General features: G+C 42.4%; 1 protein-coding gene across 10 annotated transcripts in view; it reads right to left on the bottom strand.

The window, feature by feature from the left end:
- Positions 1-15,190, bottom strand: part of KIF21A (kinesin family member 21A) — a 180,254-nt gene that overhangs the window by 62,458 nt on the left and 102,606 nt on the right. For all 10 annotated transcript variants that reach the window (XM_073652160.1, XM_073652161.1, XM_073652164.1 and 7 more), the window contains exons 8-11: positions 8,015-8,210; positions 4,721-4,910; positions 1,654-1,717; positions 434-631 (exon numbers count right to left, since the gene is read on the bottom strand). In XM_073652160.1, coding sequence (XP_073508261.1) covers positions 434-631; positions 1,654-1,717; positions 4,721-4,910; positions 8,015-8,210 — 648 coding nt within the window. The remainder of the gene's footprint in view (positions 1-433; positions 632-1,653; positions 1,718-4,720; positions 4,911-8,014; positions 8,211-15,190) is intronic.

The following is a 15,190-nucleotide window of genomic DNA, read 5'->3' on the forward strand; positions in this document are numbered from 1 at the left end:
AAAGCTCCTCTAATAGCTAACATACATTAATGTGGTGTTAATTAGGTCTGGAACACTCCTGATCTACCTGACCAGTTGCAAATTCACTCGGACTCATTATAGTAAATGTGGCAACTTATAAATTCAGATGTATTGAATTCAACATTCACTATGAAGAGACCATATGCTCATTGTTGTAGCAAAGAATAAAAATGGATTATAATAGTCTAGCATGTACAAACTCATGATTTTTTCCACAAGTTACACATACAACGTCAAACATGCAGAATCTCTGTGACAATCAAACCATGCAAAGCAAGGGCTGATGAAATCAAGCAAGAGAAATTCACAGTCTGAAATGAGGTCCAACAATAGGAATATGATGAACAGTCATAACAGTAAGTGAAAAGAAATGTCATAAAGTGGAGAAAAATATGGAAGTGGTTGACATTACCTTTTCTTTTTCTTCTTTTCAATCTTCTTCAATTTCTGTATATCTTTTTTTGCCATATCGAGAATTTCAGTGGTTTCCTTTTCAGCAGGAATCAAAGCGGAAGAGAACGGAGAAGAGAAATAAGAGGCTCTTGATGAAGCTCTTGACAAGTTCTTTCGAAGATTTTCATTCACAGCTTCACTTTCTAACAATTTCGCACTGATCACAAAAGAAAAAAATATATATTAAAGAAACCGCTTACATAAAAAGATTCCAAACATTTATTGAAGGACACCATGATATAAACCTGAGAGACCACATTATAGTCTATGTGGGGTGCCAGGTGCTATTGGTGTCCATCATGGGGAAACTTTTATCCTGGTCAGAAGACACCCGATGGGCTGCTCCATTCTCTATGGGCTGCTGGAAAAAGTTAAATGCTGCGCTCAGTAGCTCCATAGGGAATGAATGGAGCACAGCTTTTGCATGGCACTGTCACACCTTTCTAACAGGGATAAAAGTTCACTGTTCTGCTGGTAAGTGAGAGTCCTAGCAGTTGGACCCCCACTGATCAAGTTATCTATCTTGCAGATAACTTGTTTTAACTGGACAACCCCTTTAAGCATGTTTTCTCTCACTAAGGCTGTGTGCCCACGTAGCATTTTTCAAGCGTATATGCTGCGGAATTTCCGCAGCGTAAACGCTTGAAAAACGCATGTATATCCGCACCCCATGGTCCCCAATGGCATTCCGCAATGTCAATGCCCATGCTGCGGATTTTTCCGCAGCGTATATGCTGCGTTCAAAAATCCGCAGCATGTCATTTAATTTTGCGTTTCCGCAAGCAGAATTGCCTTTGTCCAATGCATAAAAAACGCAAGGCAATTCCGCATGTGGAAAACGCGTGATAAACGCGCGAAAAATGCGCGATAAACGCGTGCGGAATTCCGCATGCGTTTTTCCGGGAGAGGACTTGCAGAAATGAAGCAGAAATTTTCTGCTTCATAAATGCAACGTGGGCACATAGCCTTAAAGAATTTGCAAATCATCTTGAAAGCATTTTTACAACTGTAATACATGAGAATCACCAGTAGATGGCAATACAGTTTAAGCAAAGAATATAGTGAGAGCGCCAAAAGGAAATTGTGTAAAACTAGTTCATCTGTAACACAGAATCACTTACTATCTGACATAAGAGGACTTAGAGAAATATAGGGGATTAGGTTACTGAAATGCTTTACCGAAGGTCTTCAATCTCTTTGATGTAATTATGTATCATGTTGCTAATTTCTTCATTACCGTCACCTGCAAATACAAAACAGGTTATATTTTACAGCTATACTAAAGAATAAAGAGCATTAACGGAAATCTGTCAGAAGCATCAACCCTCCTGAGCTGTAATATGGGCATGCAGGTCATACAAAAGTGAATAAAATTATACCTTGAGATCTGCGATCCAATATCTTATTCCAGAGACATCCACATTTTTCTTGTAAATGAGCTGTTAAAATCTATGGGCCGGACACAGATCTCCCTGAGAATCTGAATCCAGAGCTTATTTTAAATGAAAGGGGGAGTTACCAGTACGATGAAATGTCTGACAGTCTGATCTCCTTATCTCACTGCAGAGCTATGCATGATTATACCTAACACAGTACAGCAGGGCTGAGCTTTGTCTCATTACAAAAACATCTACAGTTGTAGCTCTCTTCTCATAGTGCTGCTAGCTCATATATACTCCCCTCCTCCACACTGGCTGCCTGTGAGATCGAAGCTGAAGTAGTGTTAGTGCTGTCAGCTCTGCTGCATATCTGTGCCCGATTACATCAATGAGAGGAGAAATGCAGCTGCAGATGTGTTTGTAATTAGACAAAGTTCAGCTCTGCTGAACTGTGTTTGTTATAACCACACACAGCTCTGCAGTGAGATCAACAAAGACCATCAGTCATTACACGTCTCACACTGGTATCGCCCTGTTCTCTTTTAAAAGAAGCTCTGGAGGCAGATTCTCATGCAGATCTGTGTCCGATCCAAAGATCTTAACAGCTCATTTACATATTAAGTAAAATGTGGATTTCTCTGGAATAAGAAATCAGATTGCAGATTTTAAGGTACCACTTTATTAAACTTTCTATGACCTGCATGCCCATATAGACAAATTAGAAATTGATTCTATTGACAGATTCCCTTTAAACTATATTTCCTCATACATGATTATGTCTTTGTCTAACTTTGTTATCCACTATAGCCCTTCTTTACACAACTTTTTTCTTTATCCCTTTAACCCATTAAAGTTGAAAGGTTAAAAGAGCAAATAACATCCTCTCTCAAACTAGAGAGCATGGAGCTCATAGCATACCAAACAAAAGTCCTAAACAAGAAATTAGAAGACCAAAGACTGTCACACAAATAGATTTTAGAGAACATTCTTGTTGAGCAATCTGCAGACACCGCTCTTTAGTCCACATAATTTCCACAAATGCTGAAAGTTTTGTGAGAACAGATTGTGTCTGTTTCTCGACTAGATACCTATATAAAATGACCAAGTCCTTACTGCGGATAGCTGCACATTCGGGGCCTTTGAATGCTGTGCTTAATGTTCCAGAACGATGAAACACGTTCCTCTTTAGTGATATTTAGCACAAGCATTCATTTGTTTTCCTCCACAGTCTTTCCTTTGTGTTGGCGTCATTTCTATGTTTATATACAGCATTTCAATACAAATCAAAGGCAAATAAATGACAGCAATGTGCTACATTACTCAGATTACTTTCTGCTGAGTTCACTAATCTGCTGGTCAACAAGTAATATTCTACACTTCTTTCCAATGCCTATAAATTGTTACATTTTATTCAGGAATGTACAATTATTTGCATTAATATTATAAGTCAAGGAAAACATTGTAAAAGGCAAAAAACAGTAAGACAGAGAAAATATATAAAGACAAAGTGTTGCACCGTGATACATGAAAGTCTGAATGAGGCCTCAGTACGGACCCTGATGCACAGACTCTGATGCACGGACTGGCCACAGGTCTCCTGACCTGAACTTGACAGTCCAATATGTGCCTACAATGCTGTCAAGTTCGGGTCATGAGACCTGCTGCCAATCCATCAATCGGGATCCATACTCAGACAGATATACAGACATCTGAATTCAACAACCAACGATAAGGGATGAGAGAAGATGGACGGTGGAGAAATTCGGGGACACACCGTGTACTCAGGAAGGTTGTAAGCTGTTCAAGGTCCTTGGTGGAAATTGTTCACACACAGGTTTACGTTGGGAGATTTCTCTGATGTATACCTCAGACAATTGGCAATATATATACACATCGAGATAAGTTGGTCACACATTACCATGTTAAAATAAAAAAAATAAAGTAATTATAGTTCTAGCCTATCGTGTAATACGGGCCGATGAGATGGTGTATCTAATCTTATCGTGTGTAATACTGTCGGCAGAGCCGGGGTATCCCATTCTGTTATGTATGATCATGTCCAGTGAGCGGAGTGTCCAGGGTTGGACTGGCACACCAGAGAACCAGAGAATCCTCCGGTGGCCCCTGGCTTCTCCTTCAGGAGAGTTCATAGTGCAAACCTTGCAGCTGCTATTGGCCTCTTGAGTGGGGGAGAAAGGTGGGTCCTCAGAATCAAATCCTCTGGTGGGCCCAATGTTCTTCAGTCTGACACTGGGTGTATCTAATCCTATCATGTGCAATACTGTCTGCAGAGCTGGTGAATCTAAGCCTGTCATGAGTGATACTGTCCACTGAGCTGGGGTATCTAAGCCTATTGTATGATACTGTCTGTTGAGTCTGGGTATCTAATCATAATTTTTGATACTGTGCTAAAGAGATGCTGTATCTAATTCTTTCATATGTAAAAATGGTGCTGCAGAGCCACTGTATATCATCCTACCATGTTTGATACGTACTGTGGATTATGTATACATTGCCCTAATGATATTTTTGTCGCATTATGCTAATAGAACTAATTTGCAGTTACTGTACATATAACTTAATAGATAATTCCTAATACATATATTAGTATATCTGTTGCTCTTCATGTTACAGTACTTAATGTCTCTGTATGCATATACCTTTAATTAATTTTTAGAAAACTTTGCATCACTGATTTAACATAACAATTCAGGGGAACATTTAGACAAAGAAATAAAACAGATTATGTATCCTGACATGGATCCCTAATAATCACTATGATATTAAAACTACTTCTTATGAATAAATGAATGAATGAATGAATGAAGAAATAAATGGATGAATGAATGAATGGATAGATACTGCACCTGCTCTAGCAAGGACCTGATTGGCCTGGTCACTCATGAGCTGTGTAATCCTGGTTCTTAAAGCATCCACCGTTTCTTGCATAGCCTTAATTCTCATGCGTAGATTGTTATTTTCCGTCTGTAACATTGCATTCTCGTGGAACATATCATTGATGCTCTCAACTCCTTCTTCATCAATTATTTTTTTACCCTATCATTTTAAAACCAGAAAACAGCAAAAGATCAGGCAAACTAGTGCTCCCTGTTAAGATATTATCTTTACATGTAATATACACATCGTATATGTTACCTTATTGTAAATGTACAAAGACATTTCTGATTTATTTAAACATAAATGTAAACCTATAAGCTTTCTACTGGTCATTGCTGTGAGTGCTCAGACAAAAGACGATTGCGCCTGCTTAGTGGTGTGACCAATAGGTGGGGGGCTCAAGACCCAGAACACAAACAATCAACAGTACATCACAGATACAACAGAAAAAAAAAGAAGCAAAGATAAAGCTCTACCATGCAGCATCACTCAACAGACCTGGAGGCTTTTGCAACAACCCCTAGCAGAGGCCACAATCACATACATTTATAGTCATGGCCAAAAGTGTTGGCACCCTGGAAATTATTCCAGAAAATGAAGTATTTCTTCCAGAAAATTATTGCAATTACATATGTTTTGTTATTTCCTTTGTGTGTATTGGAACAACACACAAAAAAAAAAGAAAAAAAATGCAAATTGGACATAACTTCACACAAAACCCTAAAAATGGTCTGGACAAAATTGTTGGCATCCTCAACTTAATATTTGGTTGCACACCCTTGGAATAAATAACTGCAATCAATTGCTTCCTATAACCATCAACAAGCTTCTTAAGCCTCTCAACTGGAATTTTGGACCTTTCTTCTTTCTCTCATAATTGAAGGGCGCCTTCTCCCAACAGCAATTTTAAGATCTCTCCGCAGGTGTCCAATGGGATTTAGATCCGGACTCAATGCTGGTCACTTCAGAACTCTCCAGTGCTTTGTTTTCATCCATTTCTGGGGGCTTCTTAAAGTATATTTGGAGTCATTGTCCTGCTGGAAGACCATGACCTAGGACGCAAACCTAGCTGACAATGGGCACTACATTGCGACCCAAAATCCTTTGACAATTTTCAGATTTTATGTTGCCTTGCACACAGTCAATGCACCTAGTGCCAGAGGCAGCAAAACAACCCCAAGACATATTTTAACCTCCACCATATTTGACTGTAGTTACTGTGTTCTTTTCTTTCAGTAGAATGATGTGCTTCATCAAAAAGCTCCAATCTTGGTCTCATCGGTTCACAAGACGCTTTCCCAGAAGGATTTGGGCTTACTCACGTACATCTTGAAAAACTGCAGTTTAGCTTTTTTTATGTCTTTATCAGCACTGGGGTCCTCCATTTCACTTAATTCAAATGTCAAAGGATAGTTTGCGCTGACACGGATGCATCCTGAGCCTGCGGGACAGCTTGCATTTCTTTGGAACTTGATTGGGGTTGCTTATCCACTATCAGGATTATCCTGCATTGTAGCCTTCCAACAATTTTTCTCTGCCGTCCACGTCCAGGGAGATTAGCTAAAGTGTCATGGGTTGTAAACTTCTTGGTTATGTTGCACACAGTGGACAAAGGAACATCAAGATCTCTGGAGATGGACTCGTAACCTTGAGGTTGTTGATATTTTTCAACAATTTTGGTTCTCAAGTCCTCAGACAGACTCTTTCTGTTCTCCATGGTTAGTGAGGCACACACAGACACATAATGCAAAGATTGAGTCAAGTTCTCCATTTTTTTATCTGATTTCAGGTGCCCACACCTGTTTCTTGCCACAGGTGAGTTTGATCGAGCATCACATGCTTGAAACAAAGTTGTTTACCCACATCTTTGGAAAGGTGCCAACAATTCTGTCATTTTTGGGATTGTGTGTGAAATTATGTAAAATTTGCCTTTTTTTTCTCTTTTACAGGAGACTCAAGCACGCTCTAACTAAAAGACCAGTGTGAACAACGCCAGTCTTGATGAATTGGGCCCTATGTGTCTCAGCTGGCTAGTCTTCGGCAGCTTCTCCCTACCCTGGTCCTAGACTGACAGGTGTCTCCTAATGCATAAAGAGAAACCTATCAATCACAGGGACCAGAATGAAGAGAAGCTGCCAAAGACCTACTTCGGACTAGTCTTCCAAGTTCCATGGTCCACACTCAGATTTTCAAACTATGTTTTCTATGAAATGCTGCAGCATTTCAGAGTACATCATGCACAAAAACAAAGACACAGCCAGACTTTGATTCCCGCTGCCCACGGTTTGAGCATGGTTTGGGCAGCATGAATCAGATAACAGGTTCCCTTTAACCCCTTCACCCGCAGGCCATTTTCCTTTTTTTTTTCATTTTCGTTTTCTCCCCCACTTTTTCCAAGAACCGCAACTTTTTTTTCCCTCCATCATTATAGCTGTATGGGGGCTTGTGTTTTGAGGGACAAGTTGTACTTTTGAATGTACTGGAAAACAGGGAAAAAATCCAAGTGCAGTGAAATTGCAATTCCACAATTTTTCTTTTTTTTTTTTTTTTCTTTTTTTTATTTACCATGTTCACTATATGGTAAAACTAACCTGCCAATATCATTTTCAAGGTCAGTATGAGTATGGAGATACCAAATATGCATAGTTTTGTTTTGTTTTGATTTAAGCTGTGAAAAAAAAATTCAGAAATTTGAATGAAAATACATTTTTGCATTTTTTACCATTTTCAGAAACCTGTAGTGTGTTCATTTTTCTTTTTAATTTACAGGCTTGTAAAATAAATTGACCCTTCTCAAGTCCAGTGCTGCCTCTCTGCCACTACTCTGGTCTTTGTTGATCAGCTACAGCAATACATCACCATTTAAAGGCACGTGACCACTGCAGTCAATCACTTGGCTCAACTGTTAGTGCCATCAGCAGAGCAATTAAGCCAAGTAGCTGCCTGCAGCAGTGAAAAGCACTCCAGATATGACATCACTGCTGCAGCCCTTCTACCAGAACCAGAGCAGCAGCAGGGAGGCCACACTGGAACCAGGAAACGTGAGTAAAAGCTCAGTCATTTATTTTACAGATTTGCAATAAAATTTCAAAGAGGACAACCCCTTCAAACATTGAAGTATCTACGGACACTGCAGATGATAACCAATAACATAGAACATACATATATTAATAAACACATACACAGCAGCTAATTGGGAGAAAAATATTTGGCCGTTGTCTTAGGAGTAACCCATAGAAATGTAATCAATTTTCAGAACCTACTGTTTTATACTCCATCAATTCCATCTGAAGCCTTGTTATTTCATTTCGAAGTGCATTTATCTGCTGACTTGTTCGATCCTGGTTAACCATGACTTTGTTCTTGATATTTCGCGCTCTGTTTGCGTATTTAAGTGTGTTCAGCGTCTCCATAAAATCTCTGTCTGAAGGGCTTACACATGCAATCATTACAGTTTGGCTACAAAAAAGAAGAGAGAGTTATTTCCTCCCACAATATGTAGAGATGACAAAAAGTCAGTCATGTTTACATTGAAGTGAAACCCCAAAAAGTATGTTAAAATCTTTATAACGTTACAGAAAAATATATCAGAATTTTAGGACCTTAGCATGCACTTTTAAGCATGAAAAAATCTTGCTTAAACGTGTGTGTCTTCTAGTCTAAAGTCTGAGAGCACTGCTCTCTCTCCTCCTGCCCTACAACGATTTACCTGATCAGTGCTGAACCAGACAGAAAGCTACCATGTACCGCACATACCGAGCAGGTGAAGGAACTCTTAGCTGAAGTGATCAGTCACATGCCTGGAAGGAACTTCAAATTGCTGATAATGTATGCAGTCTGTGTGTGTTAGTTATGTAGGTGAGCTATGTGTGCATTTTGTAGCGGTGCTGTTTGTGTTGATGTAGCAGATATGTGTGTGCACATACAGTATATAGCAGAGCGGAGTGAGTGGGTACTGTAAGTACAGCAGTGTTTTGTATGTGTGCTCTGCAGTGAGTATACATAATGTGTATGCTGTAAAGCTATGTGCGTAATATACACTGCTCAAAAAAATAAAGGGAACAATCAAATAACACATCCTAGATCTGAATGAATGAAATATTCTCATTGAATACTTTGTTCTGTACACCCCCAAAATTAAAGTGGAAAAACACACTACAGGCTGATCCAACTTTGATGTAATGTCCTTAAAACAAGTAAAAATGAGGCTCAGTATTGTGTGTGGCCTCCACATGCCTGTATGACATCCCTACAACGCCTGGGCATGCTCCTGATGAGGTTGCGGATGGTCTCCTGTGGGATCTCCTCCCAGACCTGGACTAAAGCATCCGCCAACTCCTGGACAGTCTGTGGTGCAACGTGACGTTGGTGGATGGAGCGAGACATGATGTCCCAGATGTGCTCAATCGGATTCAGGTCTGGGGAACGGGCGGGCCAGTCCATAGCTTCAATGCCTTCATCTTGCAGTAACTGCTGACACACTCCAGCCACATGAGGTCTGGCATTGTCCTGCATTAGGAGGAATCCAGGGCCAACCGCACCAGCATATGGTCTCACAAGGGGTCTGAGGATCTCATCTCAGTGCCTAATGGCAGTCAGGCTACCTCTAGTGAGCACATGGAGGGCTGTGCGGCCTCCAAAGAAATGCCACCCCACACTATTACTGATTCACTGCCAAACCGGTCATGCTGAAGGATGTTGCAGGCAGCAGATCGCTCTCCACGGCGTCTCCAGACTCTGTCACGTCTGTCACATGTGCTCAGTGTGAACCTGCTTTCATCTGTGAAGAGCACAGGGTGCCAAGTGGCGACTTTGCCAATCCTGGTGTTCTGTGGCAAATGCCAAGCGTCCTGCACGGTGTTGGGCTGTGAGCACAACCCCCATCTGTGGACGTCGGGCCCTCATACCACCCTCATGGAGTCGGTTTCTAACAGTTTGTGCAGACACATGCACATTTGTGGCCTACTGGAGGTCATTTTGCAGGGCTCCAGCAGTGCTCCTCCTGTTCCTCCTTGCACAAAGGAGGAGGTTAACGGTCCTGCTGCTGGGTTGTTGCCCTCCTACGGCCCCCTCCACGTCTCCTGGTGTACTGGCCTGTCTCCTGGTATCTGCTCCATGCTCTGGACACTAAGATGACAGACACAGCTACCCTTCTTGCCACAGCTCACACTGATGTGCCATCCTGGATGATGTAAGATAGGGAAAGGGGAAAGTAGGAAAAGTGTGGATATAAAGAAATTTAAAATGCATAAACTTTATTGATTAATTTAAATCCTATAGATGTAAAATTGCTCATGCATCTATAGATGCATATAAGGTAACCACCTTACTATTCACCACCTGACGGATATATATATATATATATATATATATCCGTCAGGTGGTGAATAGTAATGCCCTAAGGCAGACTTATACATGTACATTTTGCTACTATAGCAACTACATATATTTTCAACTTTAATTGTTCCACCTGACATTCATATTTAGGCTATTCCTTCCAATATATGGGGATATCACATATATATATAACCTCGGTCCTACATTAGAGGGACTTGACTGAGGTGTCCCATAATTTGCCCTACACTACATCCAGCCAGATTTATTAGTGGGTACCACTTTTTCTATCAGTAGGTGGTTACCTTATATGCATCTATAGATGCATGAGCAATTTTACATCTATAGGATTTTAATTAATCAATAAAGTTTATGCATTTTTAATTTCTTTATATCCACACTTTTCCTACTTTCCCCTTTCCCTATCTTACATGACTATTTTGGTGGTGTACACCTGTGGATATAGATCTGATGAGAATAGACCATTCTTTTGGCCATCCTGGATGAACTGCACTACCTGAGCAACTTCTGTAGACACCGCCTCATGCTACTGTACCTCTAGGGGTGAGAGCAATGGCAAAATGAAAAAGTGACCAAAACAACAGCCAAAAAGGATGAGAACAGAGAAATGGTCTGTGGTCACCACCTGCAGAACCGCTCCTGTATAGGGGGTGTTTTGCTATTGCCTATCATTTCTACCATTTGTCTGTTCCATTTGCACAACAGCAGGAGAAATTGATTCACAATCAGTGTTGCTTCATAACTGGACAGGTAGATTTCACAGAAGCGTTATTGACTTGGAGCTACATTGTGTTGTTTAAGTGTTCCCTTAACAGCCATGGGCGTGGAGAGGGGGTGAATATTCATGCCCTTTAATAAGCGGGCACACGCGGTAGTCCGGCAGCAGCAGGAGCCGCAGCTCGGCTACGCTGTGTGCCGGCTATGAAGGAGCATGAAGTCACTGCTCCCAGCACACATAGTCCCGGCGTGGGGAGCAGTGACTTCCGGCAGCTGATATCCCCTTGTGAGCTGTGCATGTCAGTGACGTCATGCGCGGCTCACATGGAGAGATCAGTGCAGGGAGACCGGACGCAGCGCTGGAGGAGAGAAGAAAGGTGAGTAGGAGTGTTTATTTTTTTATGTGCAGCATGATGAGGATTAGGGGGACCATGCATACTAGGATGAGGGGACCATACATACCAGGGTAAGGATGAGGGGGCCATACATACCAGGGTAACGCTGAGGGGGGCATACATAACAGGATAAAGATGAGGGGGCCATACATAACAAGATAACGCTGAGGGGGCCATACATACCAGGATAAGGCTGAGGGGTGTCATGCATACCAGGATAAGGCTGAGGGGTGCCATGCATACCAGGACAGGGATGAGGGGTGCCATGCATACCAGGACAGGGATGAGGGGTGCCATGCATACCAGGACAGGGATGAGGGGTGCCATGCATACCAGGACAGGGATGAGGGGTGCCATGCATACCAGGACAGGGATGAGGGGTGCCATGCATACCAGGACAGGGATGAGGGGTGCCATGCATACCAGGACAGGGATGAGGGGTGCCATGCATACCAGGACAGGGATGAGGGGTGCCATGCATACCAGGACAGGGATGAGGGGTGCCATGCATACCAGGACAGGGATGAGGGGTGCCATGCATACCAGGACAGGGATGAGGGGTGCCATGCATACCAGGACAGGGATGAGGGGTGCCATGCATACCAGGACAGGGATGAGGGGTGCCATGCATACCAGGACAGGGATGAGGGGTGCCATGCATACCAGGACAGGGATGAGGGGTGCCATGCATACCAGGACAGGGATGAGGGGTGCCATGCATACCAGGATAGGGATGAGGGGTGCCATGCATACCAGGATAGGGATGAGGGGTATAACGATGCACGCCTATCAGTTTCTGTGTCTGAGTCGTCAACAAGGTCATTGGTAAGGTGTCAAACACACTGATGCATGCTACCCAGCGGGACCTCAACGATCAAAGAAATGTCCAGACCATACCGACACGACCAGCGATCTCACAGCAGGGGCCTGGTCGCTGCTAAGTGTCAAACGTAGCGAGATCGCTACTGAGGTCGCTGTTGCGTCACAAAACTTGTGACTCAGCAGCGATCTCACTAGCGATCTCGCTTAGTGTGACGGGGGCTTTACACCAGAGCTTCCGTGTAAATTTCTGAAATACGTGCGCTTTTTAAGCATTTCTGCATAGGCAAAAACGCTGCAGAAACGCTTAAAAAACGCATGGTAGAAGGCCTGCCATGTTCCCCAATGATAATCCGCATGTGCTGTGCACATGCTGCGGAAATTTCTGCGGAAAAAAACGCAGCACTACCAATTATTTTGCGGAAGTGCTGCGTTTTCGCCGCCATTTATTTGCATTAGAACGCATGCATTCCGCTTCACTAGATAAGGACATGCGGAATGCATGCGTTCAATGTGCGGATGGTACCCAGGTCTAGAGGAGAGGAGACTCTCCTCCGGACCCGGGTACCATAGAAACTGTGAAAAAAAAGAATAAAATAAAAAATAAAGATTATATTTACCTTCTGGAGACCCCGCTGCACTCATCCTTTCATGCCGGCAAATCGCGATGGACTGAAGGACCTGCGATGACGTCATAGTCATGTGACGGGTCACGCGACGCTGACGTCGGCAGGTCCTTCAGTCTACCGCTGCCGGCAGCCAGGACGGAGGGAAACAAGACACCGGGGGCCATCAGAGGGTAAGTATATATTTATTTTTTTATTTTTTACCATTCTTTGGGTCACACAATATAAATCCATGCCATTTGCATGGATTTATATAGTGTGACCTAGTTGAGAAGCACTTTCCAAGTAATGCTAAAATCGCTTGGAAAGAACTTGCCAACCCGCATGCGGAAATGCATGTGAAGAACGCTTCACATCCGCATGTCCCTGGCAGGAAAAGGCATGTACAATCTGCATGCGTTTTTTTTCTGCCAGGGAGATGCAGAAAAAATCCTGAGCATTTCTGCATCGTGGGCACATAGCCTCAGACGGAACCCATGACGGAAGATTCCCTGTAATGAGAAATTGCACAACAAATTTCATGGTGCAATTTCTCCTGTTACCCTTATGATAATGCAAAATTAGGGGATGAAAAACATTTTTGTGGGAAAAATGTGAAAATTTTATTTTTATGCCTCAATATTACAAACTTCTGTGAAGCACCTGAGGGTGCAAGGTGCTCACCACACATCTAGATAAGTTCCCTAAAGGGTCTAGTTTCCAAAATGGTGTCACTTGTGGGGGGGTTTTCACTGTTTAGGCACATCAGGGGCTCCCGATAATTATTCAAGCAAATTTTACATTCAAAAAGTCTAATGGCGCTCCTTCCCTTCCAAACCCTGCAGTGCACCCAAACAGTGGTTTTCCCTCACATATGGGGTATCAGCGTGCTCAGGAGAAATTGCACTACAAATGGTGTAGTCCATTTTTTCCTGTTACCTTGTGAAAATAAAAAAAATTGTGTCTAAAGTAACATTTTTGTGAAAAAAAGTAAAATGTTCATTGTTTTCTTCCACATTCCAAAAATTCCCATGAAGCACCTGAAAGGTTAATAAACTTCTTGAATGTGGTTTTGAGCACCTTGAGGGGTGCAGTTTTTAGAATGGTGTCACTTTTGCGTATTTTCTGTCATAAAGGCCCCTCAAAGTCACTTCAAATAAGATGTGGTCCCTAAAAAAATGTTTTTGCAAATTTTGTTGGAAAATGTGAAATCGCTGGTCAACTTTTAACCCTTAGAACTTCCTAACAAAAAAAAATGTTAGTTCCAAAATTGTGCTGATGTAAAGTAGACATGTGGGAAATGATATTTATTAACTATTTTGTGTGACATATCTCTCTGATTTAAGGGCATGAAAATTCAAAGTTTGAAAATTGCAAAATTTTCAAAATTTTCGCCAAATTTCCGATTTTTTCACAAATAAACGCAAGTGATATTGAAGAAATGTTACCACTATCATGAAGTACAATATGTCACGAAAAAACAATCTCAGAATCAGGGGAATCCGTTGAAGCGTTCCAGAGTAATTACTTCATAAAGTGACAGTGGTCAGAATTGAAAAAATTGGCCTGGTCACGAAGGCGAAAACAGCCTCTGGCGCGAAGTGGTTAATACATCCCAGAACTGTGTTTGCCTTTTTTGCTGCTGCATCACACTGTTGACTTATGTGCAGTCTATGATCTATTAGTATACCCAAGTCTTTTTCACAAGTGCTGTTGCTTAGATCTATTCCTCCCAATCTCATTTTCTTTTCTAGATGTAGAATCTTGCATTTCTCCCTGTTAAATACCATTCTATTAGGCTGTGTGCCCACTATGCATTTTTCAAGCGTTTTTGATGCAGATTTCCGCAGCAGAAACGCTTTAAAAACGCTTGGTAATCCGTGCCCCATGATCCCCAATGAAAATCTGCATGTTCTGTGCCCACTGTAATGCAGCGACTTGCTGGCATTACGGTAATGGTCCAGGATGTGTTTTTCCTGACCATGTACCTTCCCCCTCAGGTGACTGGTCACATGACTGTGACATAGCACAGGTCCTGCACGCACAGAATGTCTGTCTGATCACATGACTGTGACATCAGCAAGGTCCTGTCAGAATGTGTGTGTGTGTGCACGGGATGCATATAAAAACCCTGCTTGATGGGAGACAGGTGTGTTCAGTGTGAGGCGTGAGGCCTGTGCTAAGTGTGTGTGGGACACCGTTTGTGAGGGGCCTAGTGAGGCCGAGTGAAGCCTGGCAGCCTGAAAGGCAAAGACTGGATCCTGTGTGGATGCTAGTGGCCTTGGAAGGCAGAGGCTTGAGGAAGAGTCCTGAAAGGCAAAGCCTGGATCCTGTGTGGATGTCAGTGACCTTTGAGGGAACGACGGCTGGAGACCCCTACCTGGGAAGCCGCAAAGCCACAGTGGTGGCGGAGTAATGGACTGAGACAGCTAACCTGGTAAAGGTAATACACTACGTTATAAGGACATTGCTATGGAAATAGCTATATGATTACCTTGCTGAAGGCTGTACCTGGAGCAAGTGGGTCTGTGTGTCACTTGGCTCATGA

Source organism: Phyllobates terribilis, unplaced genomic scaffold, assembly GCF_046119375.1.
Source record: "Phyllobates terribilis strain yellow unplaced genomic scaffold, ASM4611937v1 Scaffold_11__3_contigs__length_659146591, whole genome shotgun sequence".
Taxonomy (NCBI): domain Eukaryota; kingdom Metazoa; phylum Chordata; class Amphibia; order Anura; family Dendrobatidae; genus Phyllobates; species Phyllobates terribilis.